The 20,999-nt window shown below is 40.8% G+C and overlaps 1 protein-coding gene across 1 annotated transcript in view; it reads right to left on the reverse strand.

The window, feature by feature from the left end:
* Window positions 1–1,402: 1,402 nt before the first annotated feature.
* Window positions 1,403–20,999, reverse strand: part of TBC1D32 (TBC1 domain family member 32) — a 103,530-nt gene continuing 83,933 nt past the window's right edge. Inside the window, exons 30-34 of the mRNA XM_066611150.1 lie at window positions 17,643–17,758; window positions 14,448–14,602; window positions 10,468–10,608; window positions 7,689–7,877; window positions 1,403–2,142 (exon numbers count right to left, since the gene is read on the reverse strand). Of these exons, the coding sequence (XP_066467247.1) occupies window positions 2,023–2,142; window positions 7,689–7,877; window positions 10,468–10,608; window positions 14,448–14,602; window positions 17,643–17,758 (721 nt within the window). The 3' untranslated portion in view covers window positions 1,403–2,022. The remainder of the gene's footprint in view (window positions 2,143–7,688; window positions 7,878–10,467; window positions 10,609–14,447; window positions 14,603–17,642; window positions 17,759–20,999) is intronic.

The raw sequence follows: 20,999 nt of genomic DNA on the forward strand, positions 1-20,999 counted from the left end.
CAGAATGGGCAGCAAAATGGCAGGTGCGTTTCAATGTAAGTAAGTGTAAAGTCATGCACATTGGGGCAAAAAATCAAAACTTCACATATAGGCTGATGGGTTCTGAGCTGTCTGTCACAGATCAGATCTTGGGGTGGTGGTGGACAGGTCGATGAAAGTGTGGACCCAATGTGAGGCGGCAGTAACAAAGGCCAGTTCTCTACTTGGGATCATTAGAAAAAGTATTGAGAACAAAACAGCTAATATTATAATGCCATTGTACAAATCTATGGTAAGGCCACACCTGGAGTACTGTGTCCAGTTCTGGTTGCCACATCTCAAAAATGACATAGTAGAAATGGTAAAGGTGTAAAAGAGAACAACTAAGATGATTACTGGGCTGGGGCACCTTCCTTATGAGGAAAGGTTATGGTGTTTGGGCCTCTTCAGCCTAGAAAAGAGACACCTGAGGGAGGGACATAATTGAGACATACAAAATTATGCATGGGAAGGATAAAGTGGATAGAGAGATGCTCTTTACACTCTCACAAAACACCAGAACCAGGAGATATCCACTAAAATTGAGTGTTGGGAGGGTTAGGACAGACAAAATAAAATATTTTTTATTCGGTGTATGGTTGGTCTGTGGAACTCCTTGCCGCAGGATGTGGTGACGGCATTTGGCCTGGATGCCTTTAAAAGGGGATTGGACAAGTTTCTGGAGGAAAATCCATTATTGGGTTACAAGCCATGAGGTGTATGCGCAACCTCCTGATTTTAGAAATGGGCTATGTCAGAATGCCAGATGCAAGGGAGGGTACCAGGATGCAGGTCTCTTGTTATCTGGTGTGCTCCCTGGGGCATTTGGTGGGCTGCTGTGAGATACAGGAAGCTGGAATAGATGGGCCTATGGCCTGATCCAGTGGGGCTGTTCTTATGTTCTTAACTTTTGGAAACGCTTATAGGCTCTCCTCTAGACTATGAGATTTGGACTCATTAGTTTTTAAAAAAATGAGATGCAATATATACTGTAGTGTAGAGAGAAGATATGAAACCACCGGTGCTAAAGGGTAAGTGAGAAAGTAGACACAGCCAGTGACTCCCCACACATGCCAATGGCCCATCTGTGAGCCAGATGGTGAGGGATAGGTTTGGGCTCCTGTCAAGGCAGCCATACCACCAGAGTGCATGCTACATTCTGCAGGGGGGCAGTCCAAGTAAGGAACACTTGTTTCAGTTTCAGTTCCAGTTCCCTTACTCGTATGCACCATGTAATTGCCAATAGACCATAAAAGATATTCTCAATGGTTTTGCAGATAACTTGGCCCTATTCATACATGTACCTCATGTACTTTCCTGCATTTAATTTTGGCATAAAACAATATTTTAGTTAAATCACAGACCCACAATGAATATCACACACCATAATTTATTGCAGTTTTAAATCATCCACTTTAGCAATATGTGGAATTTCAGGTAAGGGGTTTTGTACACAAACATAATTTAAAATGACTAGAGCAGAAAATAAATCTTTTATTCTGCTCCAAAACAGGAGTAGTAACTGAATATCTATGCTGTCTTTTCCCCGACCTGCAAAGGTCAGTCCTACTGCATGCAAGAAAGTAGCTCTGCCTTTGCTCATTGCTAAAGGGTAAGTTTTCAAAGAAACAATTCAAATTACTGTTTCTTATTGCTAAACCTTTGTGCAATTTAGAAATTTTAGGTAGGAACTGAAGGTAAGCAGTTTAATACTATGGAAATCGCTCCTGGAAAATATAAGCAGGTCCTTTTAAGTAATTCAAGGGCAGGTTCTCAAGCCAAGAGTAAACAAAGCGCATGGCTAGGAAAACACATTATTTTTCAGATGATCCAATTTAGAGGATGTCGCCTCGTGAAAGCTGTATGCTAAAAAGCCTTATTATTGATTTGGCAGTATGTACATTTATAACGAATGCATTTTTATGGAGAAGGATATAAAACAAACAATCAGTGTCCCCTTAAGAACATAACTAAAATTTGAAATGAGATGCTCATTTGCTTGATCTATGTGTTCTGCACTCTAATGTTCCTCATGTCTCTTAGCAGCACTGGTCTGTAGGTTAGAGCCAAGCTTTCCATGTATTTGAAATAATCACTCACTTGAAATCCATGAAGTGCTTCTTCCTGTACAATGCAAAAAAAGAAAAAAATGAAAATTATTATTAGCTAGGAAGAAATATGATGCACACCATCAAGCTAATGCATTCTAGTCTTTTCAAAATGTAGCTAATTTTATTCCCACCCACCCCCATTGGCACTAACTTTGGCTTCTTACAATGGAGTAGAACCCTGCATACAGTGATAAAAGTGAAAACACAACACTAATTTGTAGCCAACTTTCTAATTGAACATTTGTTGACAGTATACAGGATACAGAATATTTCACAACCAACATATTACCTAGCTCCATCACCATACATCACTAGAGAACTCATAAACACATACTAACAAACCACCACAACAATAAAACATAAATATAAATCCTCAAGCATTAAATCGTTCCAAACAACAACAAATTCAGCAACAAAAAATTAATCTGGCTAGCTCTAAATGCTTTATGAAAAAACAATGTCTTAACTTGATTAGATAAATTAAGAAGAACAAGGAAGGGCAATGGCAAGTTTCCCTGGGGATGCATTCCCATAAACATGACATCTACCACTTCTAAATGTGTTTAAAAAGAGAATTTGGCAGAAACAACTGACAGACATGCTCTAAACTGCACTGCTTTGCCAAAGGGGGGGAGGGAAGCAGAATTCTATTTCTTCAGCTCTCACCATAACACTGACAAAAGCTGAGGGACACTTGCAAATTGATTCCCTCCATAGGGAATCTTAGAAATGTAGCAGAATTTTATGAGTGGATGAGTTCAAAATTCCAGAACGATTTCTGATTGGACTAAGGAAAAGTGGTTTGAATGCCTTTGCAAAAAGTCTCTCTCTCATTACACAAATTAGCATGGGTTTCATTTTGCTTCTAGAAATGGAATAAGGTGCTAGCCCAGTTGTCCCCTGAAATATTTAGATAATTGCTGATTACCCATGATTACCACTAACTCTAATAATTAACTCTAATGTCTCCTGAGTTGCCTACAGCACTACTGTAGATCATCTAAAAGTGGAAAAAATGGGATATTATTGTCATTCTACACAAGTGTGGCTTTCAGGGACAAAAGATAGTGCCAGGTGTCTTGTTGTACTTGCGTCTCTCTGTACTGGGAACTCATTGTGCCCTGAATACATGCTTGAATGCAGTACGCACTCTCAGAATACCATGAACCATCATAAACCACACATGATGCAAAGGTGGTGGGCACTTCATTAGATAATGTACATGCGTCATTGGGGAGTAGTAATCTGTAAAAGAGCTATTAGTGCTTCCTGGAAAAATAGTATTAGAAAAGACTGAACAAAGGAAAGGCCAAATGAACCTTGCATCCATGCATGCGTGAGTTTAAAAAAGAGAAACAGTTACAAGGAGAAATAAGCCTTGCCACAATGAACCACCAGTTATTAGAGTTAATGGCATCAGGAGTAATCAGCAATTATCTAAATATTTCAGATTCACTTTTCATGAAACAGCTTGGAGATTTGGAAACAACTGTCCCTATCCAGCAAGGGAAATTCACATGCAGAAGCAGGTTTCCATGTGAGTAACCACTGTGGTTACAGATGTGTTTTTGTATGATTGCACACATCCAGTTTCCATGAAACGTAATGCATGCATAGGCATTCACTTTCCTATCTGGAGCCAATAGTTATTGTGCATGGTTCAACCTGGCTTGGGGGCGCTTTTTAAACACAGACTCACTTTTATGATGTATTGCTATGCTTCCACCTCTATAATTTTTCTTTCATATAACATTTTGTATTTTTAGGGCACAAGCCATGACCATTTACAAAGTAGCTCAGTTAAAGTCATTCGGAATCAGCGTGTTGTGGATTTGCATTCCTAGTATCTTCCGATTCAAGCCTGTTCTTCAACTCAGTTATTTTGACACTGGATATAAATTAAAACCTAGCTCTTTCTTTAGAAACGTTTATCTCCCCCCACTTTTGCTTAAGAATATAAAATACAGTCAGACCTAGTACTCCTTTTAAATGTGGTCAGTACAGTTTTAATGAGAGCATTATATTTTCCAACCTATCATTTGGCCTGTGCATCTTAAGAACTATTTAATCTTGATGGCCTGTCATCGGATGTTAAAATGAATTTTATTAGGAGGAAGCACAGCTCTGGTGTGTTGTCACCTACTATATAATGAGAACTACAGATCTGCCATGCTATTTTAAAATTAATGTCAAAGACTTTAAATAGTATAGTCCGGCGCTCACATTATACAAAATGGTTGTTATGAACAGACAGCAGTCAATGGCATGTTTAAACAATTAACTTGATATTACTTGCTTTAAAAGTATTAAACAGTCTAGAATTTTATATTAATAAAAATTCAGCTTTGATTCTAAATTTATGGATGTCCGATACGGCTCATTAAAATTAATATTCAGAATACTGCTAGGTCATTCCTCTTCTTCATATTCAGAAGTTCAGCTTGGTGGTTTAGGGCCCAATCCTATACTCTTCCAGTGCCAAGATCCAGCGCTGGCCCTGGGTGCTGTAACATGCTGTAAAGCACATTTATGGAACCAGGAGAGCAAGGAGCACCGGCACCAAGCCCAGTGCTGAAAAGCCAATGCTGGGGGAACTCCCGTGGTAAGGCTCACCGCCAGGTGGCGATGCAGGGTTTCTGGGTAGGAAGGGAGGCATCCTGGGCAGGGAGAGGAACCAGGTGAGTGGGGGTGGGACCACTGGAGCCCTCCTTAGCCAGATCCTATGCTCCATGTCAAGCTTTAAAACCCGATACAGAGCTCCTCCAGTCTGCACTAGCAAAAGAGCCAGTGCCGTCGTTTCCTGTTTCATCATCGTCGTTTCCATCATTCTCGATAATGACAAATGTACTCTAGTGTGCCATTCAAGTTGTTATGTGCCAATCAGACTGTAGCCAAAATGGAACTAGTCTCAAAGGAGGTACCTGCTGTTTATGGAACTCCAGACATTTGCAGAAGTCAGAACTTAAAAAAAAAAAAAACAGCACACCCAAAAGGGGATCGAAGAGCTCAAAACGGCTTTCCTTCCTAATGGTTAATGAGTTAGAACCTGAATTCCTAGAGAGGTCCTTCCTCTTCCTATGGAACCTCCTGTTGGAGAGGCCAGGAAAGCACTTTCACTTCCATTTCTCAAAGAGAGAGAGAGAGAGAGAGAGAGGAGGATGACTGTTCTCTGCTAAATACAAACTCTCACTCAGCTCCTGCAACCCAACAGTGTGATCCAGAACATGCTTAACCTGAATTAAGCCTGACCAAAACCATAGGGATGTATTCAAAGGAAGAAATAAATACCACAGTAATTTGTTGCAAGACCCTTCTTATGTTTTATAATCATGTTAAAGATATAAGAATCATGGCCCAATCCTATCCCACCTCTGTGCCAGCAGAGTGCACGCTACACCAGTGCAGGCTGTCACAAATGTGCAGTAAGGCATGTTGTGATAGTGCACCAGTTAGTAGAGCTGGTGGGAAGGCCTGTGCCGTCCCGCCATGCCAGTGCAGGAAGCAATGCACATGGATACAATAAGTTTCATACTGCAGAACTGGGGGGGTGGGCTGAGAATGGGGGGAAGAGCAGTGACAGGGACAGGGGGTGGGTAGATCAGGCCTCGGAGGGGGCAGGACTGGCAGTAGTGGTGCACACTGTAACCTATCCCCCTTCCAAGGCCTAATCCACGAACATGGGGCAACGTGGACATGCACCAGTGGTTTTGCAGGCGCAGGCATGAGTTGTCTTATTGGGGCTGCTGGGTGTTCCCCAAGATAAGGGGACAACTGTCACTATGCCTTGTAGAGGTCTCCAGCATACAAAATTCCTATAAAGGATGCAGCGCAAGCTGCACTGGTGCTGCTGCATTAATGCAGGGGAACTTGGATAAGATTGGGCTTCCTGACTGCAATACACACCAGAACAGGCAGGAAGAGGTACTCTTAGAAAGCTGAAAAGGAAGGAAACAGTTTTGGGAACCAGTGACTTTTCAGCCCCAAACAGCCTCAAAACAGCCCAACAGCCCCAAAATGTGACATTCTCATGATGCATTGAGAAAGCCATCAAGGAAAAGGCTTAATGTATCATGAAGGGCCATTGTGCCAGAAGACCAAAATCAACAATCATATTCTATCATTCCAACTATTTCCATTTTTAAAAATTGCAAGCTCAAACTGAAAAAAAAATTTGAGTCATACTACATATTTCGAACAGCCCCATCATCTCATAGGCTTAGAGTCCAACTCCCAGGCTCTGCATCTTTGCAACAAAATGTCCTATCCTTACATTCTTTGGGTGAAACAGCAGGCTTTCAAATGTCAACTTTGTAAAATGAAAGATGAAACAGTCGACCATTTGGTCAGTGCCTGTAGCAAGATTGCTCAAATTGACTACAAAAATTGTCATAAGAATGATGGAGGTATGGTTCACTGGAATTTTTGCAAACAAAACGAATCACTTTTACACAGAAACTCATGGGATCATAAACTCAACAAAAACACTGAGAATGATCAAGCAAAGATTCTTTGGGACTTCAAATTACAGACAGATAAACATCTCTAGAACAAAATATGCCAGGTATAACCGTAAATGACAAAGAGAAAAATCAAATTTGGATAAATGATATTGCAATCCCAGGAGGCAGCAGAATTGAAGACAAAGAACATGAAGAGATTATAAAATATCTAGACCTGCAAATACAACTTGGGCGTCTCTACAAGAAGGTCAATATTGTTACAACTGTCATTGAAGCCTTCGGAGCTGTGCCTAAAAGTCTGAAGCATCTTGACATTCTAGACCTTGAGCAATTTACACCAGCTGAGCTCCAGAAAGCAATGTTGCTTGGAACAGCAAGAATTCTATGGTGATATTTCTGCAATTCCCAGAATCTTGGCCAGATCTCAAATTGCAGACCATGAGCTGTCCAGCATACTAGCTTAGGTTGTGTCATATCATCATAATACTTAGCATTTGTATAGTAATTTGAGCACTATATGCTTCACATATATTATCTAGGATATGGTCCTTACAACAACCCTGTATTATTATCACCATACCGCAGCCTGGGAGCTGAGGCTGAAGGGAGTGATTTAACGAAGACTATTAAGTTCAGGGTAGAAGTGTGGGAAGTTGATTTGAACCAGGAAAGTTGATTTGAATGGGATGCCACATCTCAAGAAGAATATTGTAGAGCTTGGAAAGATGCAAAAAAGGGAAAACCAAAATGATCAGAGGACTGAAGGACCATTCTTATGAAGGTAGGCTACACTATTGTTTTAGTTTGGAAAAAAGGTTGTTAAGGTGAGATATGACTAAGGGCCAAATCCTATCCAACTTTTGAGTGCTGGTGCAGCCATGCCAATAGGGCATACGCTGCATCCTGTGGTAGGGTAAGATAATGTTTGTTTCCTTTCCTGAAAAGTTGGATAGGATTGGGCCCTGAGACTTCTAAAATCACAAAAGATGTGGAGAGATAAGTCTTTCTCCTTCACAATATTAGAATAATGGTCATCCTTACAACATTCAAAATCTTTAGCTTTATTCTATTTTAAATCAAAGAGATCAAACAACATTACTTTAAGAAAAACCTGGAGGTCCTGAATTTGTGTATGCTGAAGAATTTCTTGCTGTAAATGTTTGAACACAGATATACATGTATATATCTGATAATCTGGGCCAAGGAAAACACAGATGGCAATATAATGGCAGATGTCACTCCAGTCCATATAATTCCAGAAACACTGAGTTAACCACTGTTGACAGATCTGGAAAAGAAAAAAAAAATGAAACAAATCAAACTTTCGCTCACAACTTGGAACCTCAAGTCTTCTACACAATTCAACTTTACAACTCCAGTCTGAGATGCCATTTATCAGTGATCATATTGTCTTTGTGTCCTCCATGATTATATTACAAAAATGGTTACTTTCTCCTCTACTACAGATGTGTGTGCTTTCTAGGAGCAATTTGCTGTTGACTTCCTATTGCATAGTATTTGTTGTCTTCTGCAAAAGGGTGAAACAAAGTACTCCATGGTGACTAAAGAAAAAGGGACAGGAAAGGCTCTGGGCTCAGAAGCAGGGATTTAAAGGCTGATGACAGGAAGCAACAGAAGCACTTCATATGCATACATATTGGCACTCTGTAAGGATAACTGAAGATAACTTTTACACATTTTTAATAAATACAGGCCATTTAATCTTCCGCTTAATGATGGGACTGCATATATGACGGTGATCAAAGCACAATAAAGAGGCTCATAATGAGGCAATCAGGTCAACCATAACCTTCAGCAGAGTGCCTGTTACACAGCAAAGAGGCTCTTAATGCAAAGAAGAGGCAAATGGTCTTCAGTAGGCTCATTTCTGACAGGGAGTGTTTGTTTACACAACAAAGGCACTACATTGTCCTGAATGCTCACTTAACAATCTGATTGCATAACAACAGGGATTGGCAAATGTATCCCTGTCCTTAAGTGGTGCATATCTGTAGTAGGTCCTCTGTAATACAATACAGGTCCAACCTTGTTATACAAGGATTTTTTATACATGCATTGGACTCAACATGAATGGCCACTGCAAATGAGAAGGAAGGTGCTGATCCCTGGAGACGGGGGGGGGGGGGAATGCATCCCTTTAAAATGCTTTTCTTACTGTTGTAGAGATTTTTATCTCAACAAGATGACAAGGGCCCTTTAAAGGAAAACAGTCCTTTACAATAGTTAGAGAGAGGGCAGCCAACTGACAATCCATCAATCATTCTCTCTCTAAGCGACCCCCTCCCTTCCCCCTGAACACATGGAAGAAAGATAATCCTTTCTAGGGGCCTGGAGAGAGACTGATTGTTGGATTGTCATCTTAATGACTATCTTAACATCACAAAAGTCAACAAGGCTGTTTTTAAATCACCTGAGCAAAGGGACTTTGTTTTTTAAATTGATTTGCTATAGTTTGGCTTTTGCCATTCACATGAGTTTTGGGAACAGAACCCTTGCAAATAATGAGACTCAACCTGTATATGCTTTCAATAATTTTGGCAAATACAAATGATTTTTGAAAATAACAACTGCTCCTTTAGTTGCAAAAGCACAATCTCTTATGTTATCACATTTCCTTTACCTATTAACTATGAATCCTTTGTTAATTAGTTCCTATGAATGTACAAATCTGAATCAGCTACAATGACCATTCTTTTGTTACTTTTGCATTCTTTTTCTTCTACTTTTAACAATCCAATTGTTAAAAATAAGTTTTAGAAAATCTTTGAGTTAGCTATCATTTAGCTTGCGCAAGTACAAGTAGACCTATTGTGGCTGCCCAAGGAGCCCACCAACCTCTCCTACAGGATGCAGCATGGCCTGCACTGGCTCCACTGAGGGGAGGGCTGGATAGAATTGAGCTGTCCATTAAATCAGTGGTTTTCAAGTTGGGGTGTCACGACGCCCCAGCCTGAAGGCCCTGCCTTCTTTCCCCTTATGGGCAGGGGCAGCGAGGCGGCAGGAAAGAAGAAAAACCTCTGGTTTTGCGGAAGTGGAGTGCAATCGCTTCATTTTCACTTCTTACGAGCTGGGGAGCACTACAGACGCTTGCACAGGGCTCGCACAGGGCTTCAGACACTTGCACAGGGCTCCCCGCACCTCAGGATGGCTGCTGCAGGGACTAGTGAGTGCATCCCACCCCGCTGACTCCCCCCACTCCAGCAAGAACTTACAGCAGTGCAAACGGTCCATGAGAGTTTGAAAACCGCTGTATTAGATAGTGACACAGTGGAAGTACTTCAGCAATTTGCCTTTGAACGATGAAAAAATTTCCCAATACAAGTTCCATTCTGTTCTTGCATGAATAGGTTCGCTGCCTGATTATGGCTAATGTACATGTATTTGCAAAAGGTACATTCAGATCATGGCAGCAAGACCCCTTCAAGCAAACAAAAAATCTCCAATTAAGTCTCAGAACAGCAGCTATAATGCATTTTCTTCTATCTCACTTGTATGCTTGTATTATCAAACATAATAATGAGGTGCTACAGGAAAAAGCAATTCATTTTCAAAAGGCTCACTCATTTTTAGATTTCCCTGCTGAGCATTCATTAGCAGCAAGTGTAATTTATACATTTAATTCTTCCCACTGCAGTATAACTCAAAATTGGGCAAAATGATTCTCTTTACATTATACTATTTTTAGAGAAGTATGCATTGATTCCAAGATCTGGATCCCCCACACAGGTGCAACACTGGGAGAGAAAAGTATGTGGCTAAAAGAGGGGGTTGATTTGTGGTAGCTGTGCAAACCTCTTTTGCTGCTAACTGCCAGGGCTGCCACTTAAAAAATTCACTGGAATAGTTTTAAATATTACCTGTGATGGAGTAAACCCAGACATATGGAAAGCAGAAGAGACAAGTGGCAACTCAGCTTTCAGCAACATCTCAACATAGTGTGCACTGCAAAAATAGACTGGATGGATGCCGGACACAGCTATGTCAACAGGCAGGTGGACCTGACCAATGAGAGTACAACAAACAGAAAAGAATTTTCTTTAAACAATTTTGGAAAAAGAGTATCTTACGTTCTCTCTAGCTAAATTCAAAAGGCAAGAAGGCACAGTGATAAACTTTGCACAACAATTATGGATACATTAGTGAACATTATTTGGTGCAAACACCAAGTGTGGCAAAACAGTTATCCATCATGAATATTGACAAACATTTTATCTCTGAGTGTAAATAGGGGAAACTTTCTCCACTAGGAGAGTGAGTGATGGCAGTGGCATAGCTAATGAATGTGTAGCCCCGTGCAAAGCTCAAAACTGCTCAAAATTGCAATTGGATGCCCCAAAAATGATGTCACAACCGGAAGGGACATCACCTCCAGGTTTTCAAAAAAGTGCAAACTGGGGAGAAACCTGCCTCCTCCCCCAGCAATTCACCACCTTGATCTGTCACCTCCCCCAATCCAGTAGCATAACTAAGGGCCCAATCCTACCCAATTTTCCAGTGGCAGTGCAGCAATGCCAATGGGGTGCGCACTGCATCCTGTGGTGGGGAGGGAGTCACAGGGGCATCCTCAAAATATGGGAACATTTGTTCCCTAACCTTGGAACTGCATTGCAGCTGCACTGGAGCTGGAAAGTTGGATAGGATTGGGCCCTAAGGGTGCAATCCTAACCAACTTTCTAGCACTAACCTAGCAGCAATGCAGCCCCAAGGTAAGGTAACAAACATGACCTTCCCTTGAGGAAGCCCCCTTGACTGCCTCCCCACTGCAGGATGCAGTGCACACCACATTGGCACAGTTATGTCAGTGCTAGAAGGTTGGTTAGGATTGCACCCTAATGTATCTATCTGCTTACCTGGGATCAAAGAAGATTTTGTAGCTCCCTCCCTCCATGACAAAATCAAATTTAATTAAGTAAATAAATTAAAAGTGTGACCTTTATTGGTTAGAGACACTGTGCTGGAGTGAAGAGGGATGGTTATTCTCTCCCTGCTAAATATAAGAGGAGCACCACTTGAAAAAGTGGTAAAGAGGAGGTTGTGGTAAAGAGGAGCCTCTTTACCAGTCAGCAGGAGTAGCTGTATTATGATACATGGAAATGAGAGCTGACTCATATTAACACCTTATTGCTCCCATATTGTATCATAATTACATCTCATTGGCTCTCAGAACAATCAGTCTCATATTTGGGTTAAAGAATCACAATCAGTTTTGGATTAAAGAAATCCACTTTTTGTTCCTTAAGGTAGTTGTGTTTTCATTTTCTGGTTAATTGGCCATTACTTTTGATAGCAAACAGATATTCTAATGTGTATTGTTTTATTGCATTCTGCATTAAATTACCTTTCCAATGATATATAACATGATGGTATTAATCTTAAATACCAAGATTTTCACAATTTTTACCACTATTGTCAAGCTCAGCTTGTTGCCCCCCTAAAGCTTGTTGCCTGGTGCAACTGCTACCCCCTGCATCTCCTTAGCCACTGAGTGATGGAATAGGCAAGCAGTTCTCCTTCAATGCTGGAGGGAAAATAAGCTGGGAGGGTCATTTGGAGCACAGAATCTGTTGATGGGGAGAGGGTTATTAAGCAGATCTAGTCTGGCTTCAGTACTCCTAATTTATGCTACTTTAAAGTTTTCTTTAAAAAGAACAACTACTGAAGCTATCTTCCATGCATTTACATGTCACATTTGGTTTCTCTTGGATCTGAGGACCTCTGCACTGTTACTAAAAAAAAGAAAAGAAAAAAAGTTCAAAGAGATGGAAATGCAATTATTCATTTCTTATGTACTTAGTACTTATGGCCCTTAGTCTCTCTCTCTCTCTCTCTCTCACACACACACACACACACACACACACGCACGCACGCACGCACGCACACGCACACGCACACGCACACACTCACATCAAACTCACATTGTTTGATGAACTTCGTGGAAAATACTTAAAGGAAGAGAAAAAGAGGGTCTCTTTCCAGTTTGGCTTACATACAAATCAGAAAATGGCTACCTGTCAAGGCACATCTCCTTGTGCCAAGATTGGCCCAGAAACTTGGTAGCAAATAAGGCAATGCACAGGATTATCATTGCACAAAATATGAGCTTTCTCACTGTCTGGAAAGGCCTGGAGTCCTACCTCATATAAAAATACCTAGCAAAGAACTCAATGCATGCAACATTTCAGCTTGCAGAGGTCAAACTGCGATCTTTCAGATATGTGACAACTGAAAGCTCTCCAGTCATTTCCATCATTAAATTGCTTGATACATTTGACCTTAGTTTTCAGAAAGAAGTAGCAAACTAATTGAGGTGGATTTCAGAGATACAAGTTAAGGTCATATATGTAAAATCACTGGAAAAATAGACATCATTGAAGTCAAGGTTACTAATCAGATGAAAAGCTGCTTTATTGATTCATGAACAGTGAAGGCCCATTACCCAATCGCTCACTGATGGCATTTGCATAACACTGATAATGCCATTCCCCCTGCTAATTGGGCAAAGAGGAACCTTTTAAAATGGTGACACTCTTAAATTTAGCATGTCAAGAGCAACTTTCTCTACTCATCCCAGCCTACTATTTTTTTTTGTTTCCAGTGGCTGCTAGTAACTCCTTTGTCTCTCTCTCTCAAAAAAAAAATTATTATAAGCTTCTCATCTTTCCATACCTCTAGCTATATGAAATGTTGTGAAAGCTTTTTTTAAAAAGAGTCGTATAAAAAATTAATAAATTTGTTGACTTTCATTAGTTTAGTTTAGGGTAAAACTAGACTTAGCTTGGGAGACATGAGCGAAATCATTCAATGTATTTTTTCTTTTTTAAAAAATGTCCACAGAAAATAGCTTCAAAGGAATCATTTAAATCAGAGAACCAGTACAGCAGAAAATTATTAACCCCTCTACCCCACAATCCACAACTTATACACATGCAACCATGGCTTCTTTTAATCCAACAAAAATATGTTGGGAGATCTAATCAGGACTCTTTTAGGACATTTCTAATTTGGCCCTTAACAGGACGGCATCAACAAAGTGGGATAAAAAAAATCATAATTTTAGCAGAATTGTTCAGGAGGTGTGTGTGTGTGTGTGTGTGTGTGTGTGTGTGTGTACACCTGTTAGAGAACCAGTTGTCTAAACACTGAGGAAACCCTGGATTGGGACTAATGTTTTAAGGTGATGATATAACAAAAGTAAGGAGCCATACTGGCCCTACTGTGATGCACTCAACTCACTTCTGTGGAGCATTTTTCTAACAAATGATTAATTCAGCTTGGGTCAGGAAATACAATATTTTAAAAATACATTTTTGTTGCATGATAATGTACTGTATGTCAAATGAATCTTGTATAAATAATGACTATCTGAAATGTTAAAATATTCGGGCTGTAGCAAGCCAACTTAAAGCGGGGTTTATTCCCTCATCCAACATTGCTATTTTGTGTCCTTTAATGATTTTACATTAAAACAAGGCTGATAATCTAAAGAATGAGCTTGCACAGAGCAGTAGTAATAAAAAGGCTATTCAATAGCTCTTTCTCTCTGCCTACACACAGAATTTAACACTACCAATAAAGTGCATTTTATTTCTCACTTTAAAACTCAACAACAACACCATTGCTATCAGTCTACCTGTTTTTTTCCATGCTGTAAGAGAACCATTTGAGCTGATGTCAAATCCATATTTTTCCTCAAAGAAATTTTACAGGCCACACATTAAGTTAGAAAACTCTAAGTGAATGAATTTTTTTTTACATAAGAGAACTTCTGAATTAATAAACATTCATTTAACATGTTCAAAGCAATCTTGTCAAGATGAAACATCTTTAGAAGACTTACAGAACTATGCAGCCTTGGTATCCAAAGGAAAGCTGAGGCAAGCAGATGCGAAAACTGGTGAAGAAATGTTAAAGTTTTCTCCTTGTTTCCCATCATTATTAGAAATATTGAAGATGCAAACCAGTCATAGCCTGCATATCTCCCCTGAAGACCACCTGAAGTAGGAGCATGTTAAGGAAATTCTTTGCTGTCAAATCAAATAAACGTTGCAATTTTGAATGCCAACCAAATATTTATAAAATAAAAAGGTAGGGGCTGCAATAAAGATCAGTATCCTAGTTCAGATATCACGAGCCTGGATCACATGCATTTTTTCATGTACAGAAAACTCCCAATGTGTTGCAGACAAGTTATGTTTGCAGTCTGACATGGAGTGAAAAGAGAAGTGCATTCCTTAAAAAGTGTCTAGCTAGAATTACAGTCCCTATTGCTAGCTACTTACTACAGGTCGAGACTAATTATTCTCGTGGGTTCCGTTCCAAACACTCATATGGATGACAAGAAACACACTATAGCAAATCAATTAAGAAAACAAAGTTTCTTTGCTCCAGTGATTTAAAAACAGCCTTGCTGACCTTTTCAATGTAAGATAAGAGTCATTTACAAGACAATCCAACAATCAGTCCTCCACCAAGAGCTTACAAACTGAGAACTTACACTCAGCCCCTCCCTTCACCAATGCAAAGGGATCACCTTTCTTTCAAGTGTTCAGGGGGAAAGGAGGGGTCCACTAGGGAGAGAAGGATTGATGGATTGTCAGCCAGCTGCCTCTCTCTCATTAAGGAGGCTATTGTTAAAGGACTGTTCAGTTTTTTAAACTGATTTTAAAGGGATGCATTTTTCCTCTTCTCCAGGGATCAGTACATTCCTTCTCATTTGCAGGGGCCATTCGTGTTGAGTCAAATCCGTGTATAAAAAATCTGTGTATAAATAGGCTGGACCTGTACTTACATTCTCCCAGGAATCTTGGTCTTGCACTTAACAGAGAATAACAGCCCAGTCCTATCCATGGTGACACTGCTGGGTGCAGTTGTGCCAAAATGGCGACCGCTGTATCTAGCGGCCCCGCTGAGGCTGCTGGAGATCTCTTTGGGGGAAGGGGACTTTCTTCCCCTTCTGTGAAGAAAGCCCCAGGCTGTGCAAATTTTGCCAGCACCGATGATAACCTCCATGTCAGGCTTTTCAACTCAGCACAGAGGATAGGATCTGGAGGAGCAGGGCTTCTCTGGTACCATCCCACTTCCAGACTGGTTCCTCCCCCTGCCCCACCCTCCCCATCCCCAAAACTCACACAACTGCCTGGCCGCGCAACTTACCTCTGGGTGCTCCCACAGCACCCTCTGTATGGCGCTGGGCCTAGTACTGATTGGCGTAGGCCTGGCGCCAGTGCTCCCACCTCACAGGGTGCTATAAATGTCTTTACAGCACATTTACAACACCCAGCGCTGGCGCTAGGGCCAGACTGGATTGGGCCCTAAGTGAGTGTACCTTCCATGAATCTGCACTGTATTTCAGGCCATAGGCCTATCTAGTCCAGCTTCCTGTATCTCACAGCGGCCCACCAAACGCCCCAGGGAGTACACAAGACAGCAAGAGATCTGCATCCTGGTCTCTCCCTTGTATCTGGCATTCTAACATAACCTATTTCTAAAATCAGGAGGTTGCACATACACATCATGGTTTATAACCCGTGAAGGATCTTTCCTCCAGAAATTTGTCAAATCCCCATTTAAAGGCATCTAGGCCTGATTCCATCACCACATCCTGTGGCAAGGAGTTCCACAGACCAACTACACGCTGAGTAAATTATATATATAATATTTAATATACATAATATTTATATTATAATAATTACTTAATAAATATTTTCTTTTGTCTGTCCTAACTCTCCAACACTCAATTTTAGTGGCTGTTCCCTGGTTCTGATGTTGTGTGAGAGGGAAAAGAACATCTCTCTATCCACTCTATCCTTCACATGCATAATTTTGTATATCTCAATCATGTCCCCCCTCAGGCGCCTCTTTTCTAGGCTGAAGAGGCCCAAATGCTGCAGCCTTTCCTCATAAGGAAGGTGCCCAAATGCTGTAGCTCATAAGGAAGGTACCTCAGCCCAGTAATCATTTTAGTCACTCTCTTTTGCACCTTTTCCATTTCCACTATGTCCTTTTTGAGATGTGGAAACCAGAACTGGACACAATACTCCAGGTGTGGCCTTACCATCGATTTGTATGACGGTCACATGAGCATTACTTAAATAGCCTAGATATTTATATCTTAACCTGATTGGAGAAGTGGAATCCACCTGGCCATGCCATCCCACCCTTTTACCTAGTAGACAGACCTGTTTTGGCATCTCAGTTGGTAGGTACATGCTAATACCAGCAGTAGGATTGGCTACTCCATGCATAAAAAGGACTCAAATCCAATTCCAACATATGACTGTCTGAGAATAGCTTTTCAATCAAAGGACAAAAATTGCTAGAGGAACCATTCCCAGCAGTTTTTAAGCAATTGAGAAACACAGAAGCTTCTTGGGTATCAGAAGTATAAAAAAATGAGGAAAATTGGCAAAAAAATTTGACAAAAAACAGGGTTCAGCACAACAAAAACAGACACGACCAGTAGTATAAAACTACCATATGAAACGAAAGTAATCATATCAGCTAAAACAAGAGACCCAGTAAAAAAAAGCATATCAGTAATGAAACAACAGGTCATATTCAGTTAAAAGTTAAGCAAAACTTTTGTGTTTTTAGGAACCACTTAAAAGCAGGTGGTGTGAAGTGGTGCCAGACCTCCATGGGCAAAACATTTCAAAGGTGCAGCACGACCACCAAAAAAGCCTGTCACTGCCAACTGAATGTGTGTTGGCTGTGAATGCAAGAGCAGGGACCAAGCAGATGGCCTAAGGACCTGGGTAGGCTCATATGAGTGAACGTGATTCTTCAAGCAACATGGCCATGGAACATGAAGGGCCTTAAAGCAACTGCTTGGAAAGCATGTCTTATGGTAAATAACATCTTACGAGGTATCCTGTAGTTATGGCACTAATTTGTAATTATAACTATATCCCTATTTATTTACCAATATTCATCACAATCCTAAATAAGGCAAGCAAACATATGAAGTTATTTAGACAATTATATTGACAAAAGACATGTGTGTAATATAACTCAGCGTAGGAAAAAAAGATACGTAGGGAAGTCCTTACAAAGGTTTGTTGTTGTTTCAAAAATTTGTCCAAATACATCAGTACTTGGCAAAGATTGCTTTCAGCATTCTCTTTCAGCAGGTTCAAATGTTTGCCATAGCTTTAAAAAAAAAAAGACAAAGAAATTCAACTTCAAAGAGAAGCACAACATATTTTCTTTAGTTATTCTGATCTTTTTTACATCAGGGAAATGTTTAGGAAACAATAGTCCAATGCATAGTTATAATCAATCTCAACTTGGTAAGCTGTTGGCAGCTATTTCTTTCTTATGGCAGTTGCTATCTTTTCAGGCCAAGAAATGCTGCTGCACACCATTTTATACAAGACAATGGGCTGGATCCAATAAATTACATGACTATTCAAGGGGCTTACGCTAGTTCAATGGTGTTTTTTGTTTTTTTACTCTTTTGGAAGGAAAGGGGGGGAGTAGACTTTGACAATATATTACAAATGGCTTTTGAAAATTCCCCTCAGATTCAAAAGCAGTTTGCCATGTGGCATGGAGGGCTATTCTTGGAGAGAAACAGGTTTACTAGCCCTTTGAGACTGTGAAACTATTTTCACATTTCTAGGAATCTCAGCTATGTTCATGAAAACTCTCCACTGAAAAAGCACAACACAACCCAAATGAGATAGATCTACATCAGCTGCCAATTAAATTCTGCGTGAAATGTAAGATTTAATAGATTAAAGTAGTGGCTACCCTGACAAAACTATTCTCCATTAGGGCTTCTGTGGCAATCTGCCAGTTTTGATTCCACATGTTATTGGTTTTTTGATAGCAAGGACAGTGATCCCAAACCTTCACAGCAAGAGTTCACTAATACATTTTCTCTTACTACTCACTGTTCTTTATAGCCGAACCATTCTTTTTCAGCACGTAAAGTGCTGAAGTATAACATTAAAACCCTGCTAATGGTCCACATTCTTTTAATGCAAACATTATTTTATTAAAAAGGAAGTTAACACACTGCAGTACTGCAGTATTTCAACATGTACTTTAGGGTCATCCATCCCTATCCTATACAAACCTAACTTTTCCTCACGACTGGCTACAGAAAAGGAAACTCGGACATCACTGTAAGATCTTAAGTGTAAGACCATAAAAACTATTACTTGCTAGAATATTCTTAAATGTTTCCAGTCATTTTTACTATAGGAATCCAAAATTCTTCTGTAAAGAATTTTACTTTGTTTTCAGTCATATTTAGCCTAAGATAGATCTAAATAGCATATCATAATGAATTGAAAGCTGTGAAGGCATTCTGAGGAAATCAGATTATCATTAGACATATAAATGGAAAACATATTGATAGTCTGAATAAATGAATCAATGCTGATGAGGATAGAATAGATAGGGATAGAATCCAGCAAAGTAGAGATTGAAGGTGGGTCCGACTCCACCGTAGAATCTCTGTGGGTTAAATTACCAGGCTTGTGCAGCAATGTAATACTGGGGGCGTGCTATCGCCCTCCAGACCAGAAATCGGATGGGGACCTTGAAATGAGGAAACAGATCAGGGAGGTGACAAGGAGGGACAGGGTTGTAATCATGGGGGACTTCAATTATCCTCATATTGACTGGGTCAATTTGTGTTCTGGTCACGATAAGGAAACCGGATTTCTTGATGTGCTAAATGACTGTGGCTTAGAGCAGCTAGTCACGGAGCCCACCAGACGGCAGGTGACTCTGGATTTAATATTATGCGGTACGCAGGACCTGGTTAGAGATGTCAATGTTACTGAGCCATTGGGGAACAGTGATCATGCTGCGATCCGTTTTGACATGCACGTTGGGGGAAGAATACCAGGCAAATCTCTAACAAAAACCCTTGACTTCAGACGTGCGGACTTCCCTCAAATGAGGAGGCTGGTTAGAAGGAGGTTGAAAGGGAGGGTAAAAAGAGTCCAATCTCTCCAGAGTGCATGGAGGCTGCTTAAAACAACAGTAATAGAGGCCCAGCAGAGGTGTATACCGCAAAGAAAGAAGGGTTCCACTAAATCCAGGAGGGTGCCCGCATGGCTAACCAGCCAAGTTAGAGAGGCTGTGAAGGGCAAGGAAGCTTCCTTCTGTAAATGGAAGTCTTGCCCTAATGAGGAGAATAAAAAGGAACATAAACTTTGGCAAAAGAAATGTAAGAAGGTGATACGGGAGGCCAAGCGAGACTATGAGGAACGCATGGCCAGCAACATTAAGGGGAATAATAAAAGCTTCTTCAAATATGTTAGAAGCAGGAAACCCGCCAGAGAAGCGGTTGGCCCTCTGGATGGTGAGGGAGGGAAAGGGGAGATAAAAGGAGACTTAGAGATGGCAGAGAAATTAAATGAGTTCTTTGCATCTGTCTTCACGGCAGAAGACCTCCGGCAGATACCGCTGCCCGAACGGCCCCTCCTAACCGAGGAGTTAAGTCAGATAGAGGTTAAAAGAGAAGATGTTTCAGACCTCACTGATAAATTAAAGATCAATAAGTCACCGGGCCCTGATGGCATCCACCCAAGAGTTATTAAGGAATTGAAGAATGAAGTTGCAGATCTCTTGACTAAGGTATGCAACTTGTCCCTCAAAATGGCCACGGTGCCAGAAGATTGGAGGATAGCAAATGTCACGCCTATCTTTAAAAAGGGAAAGAGGGGGGACCCGGGAAACTATAGGCCGGTCAGCCTAACATCCATACCGGGTAAGATGGTGGAATGCCTCATCAAAGATAGGATCTCAAAACACATAGACGAACAGGCCTTGCTGAGGGAGAGTCAGCATGGCTTCTGTAAGGGTAAGTCTTGCCTCAGAAACCTTTTAGAATTCTTTGAAAAGGTCAACAGGCATGTGGATATGGGAGAACACGTGGACATTATCTATCTGGACTTTCAGAAGGCGTTCGACACGGTCCCTCACCTCAGGCTATTGAAAAAACTCCACAGTCAGGGAATTAGAGGACAGGTCCTCTCATGGATTGAGAAATGGTTGGAGGCCAGGAAGCAGAGAGTGGGTGTCAATGGGCAATTTTCACAATGGAGAGAGGTGAAAAGCGGTGTGCCCCAAGGATCTGTCCTGGGACCGGTGCTTTTCAACCTCTTCATAAATGACCTGGAGACAGGGTTGAGCAGTGAGGTGGCTAAGTTTGCAGATGACACCAAACTTTTCTGAGTGGTGAAGACCAGAAGTGATTGTGAGGAGCTCCAGAAAGATCTCTCCAGACTACTCAGAATGGGCAGCAAAATGGCAGATGCGCTTCAGTGTCAGTAAGTGTAAAGTCATGCACATTGGGGCAAAAAATCAAAACTTTAGATATAGGCTGATGGGTTCTGAGCTGTCTGTGACAGATCAGGAGAGAGATCTTGGG

The sequence above is a fragment of the Tiliqua scincoides genome, chromosome 1 (assembly GCF_035046505.1).
Source record: "Tiliqua scincoides isolate rTilSci1 chromosome 1, rTilSci1.hap2, whole genome shotgun sequence".
Classification (NCBI taxonomy): Eukaryota; Metazoa; Chordata; class Lepidosauria; order Squamata; family Scincidae; genus Tiliqua; species Tiliqua scincoides.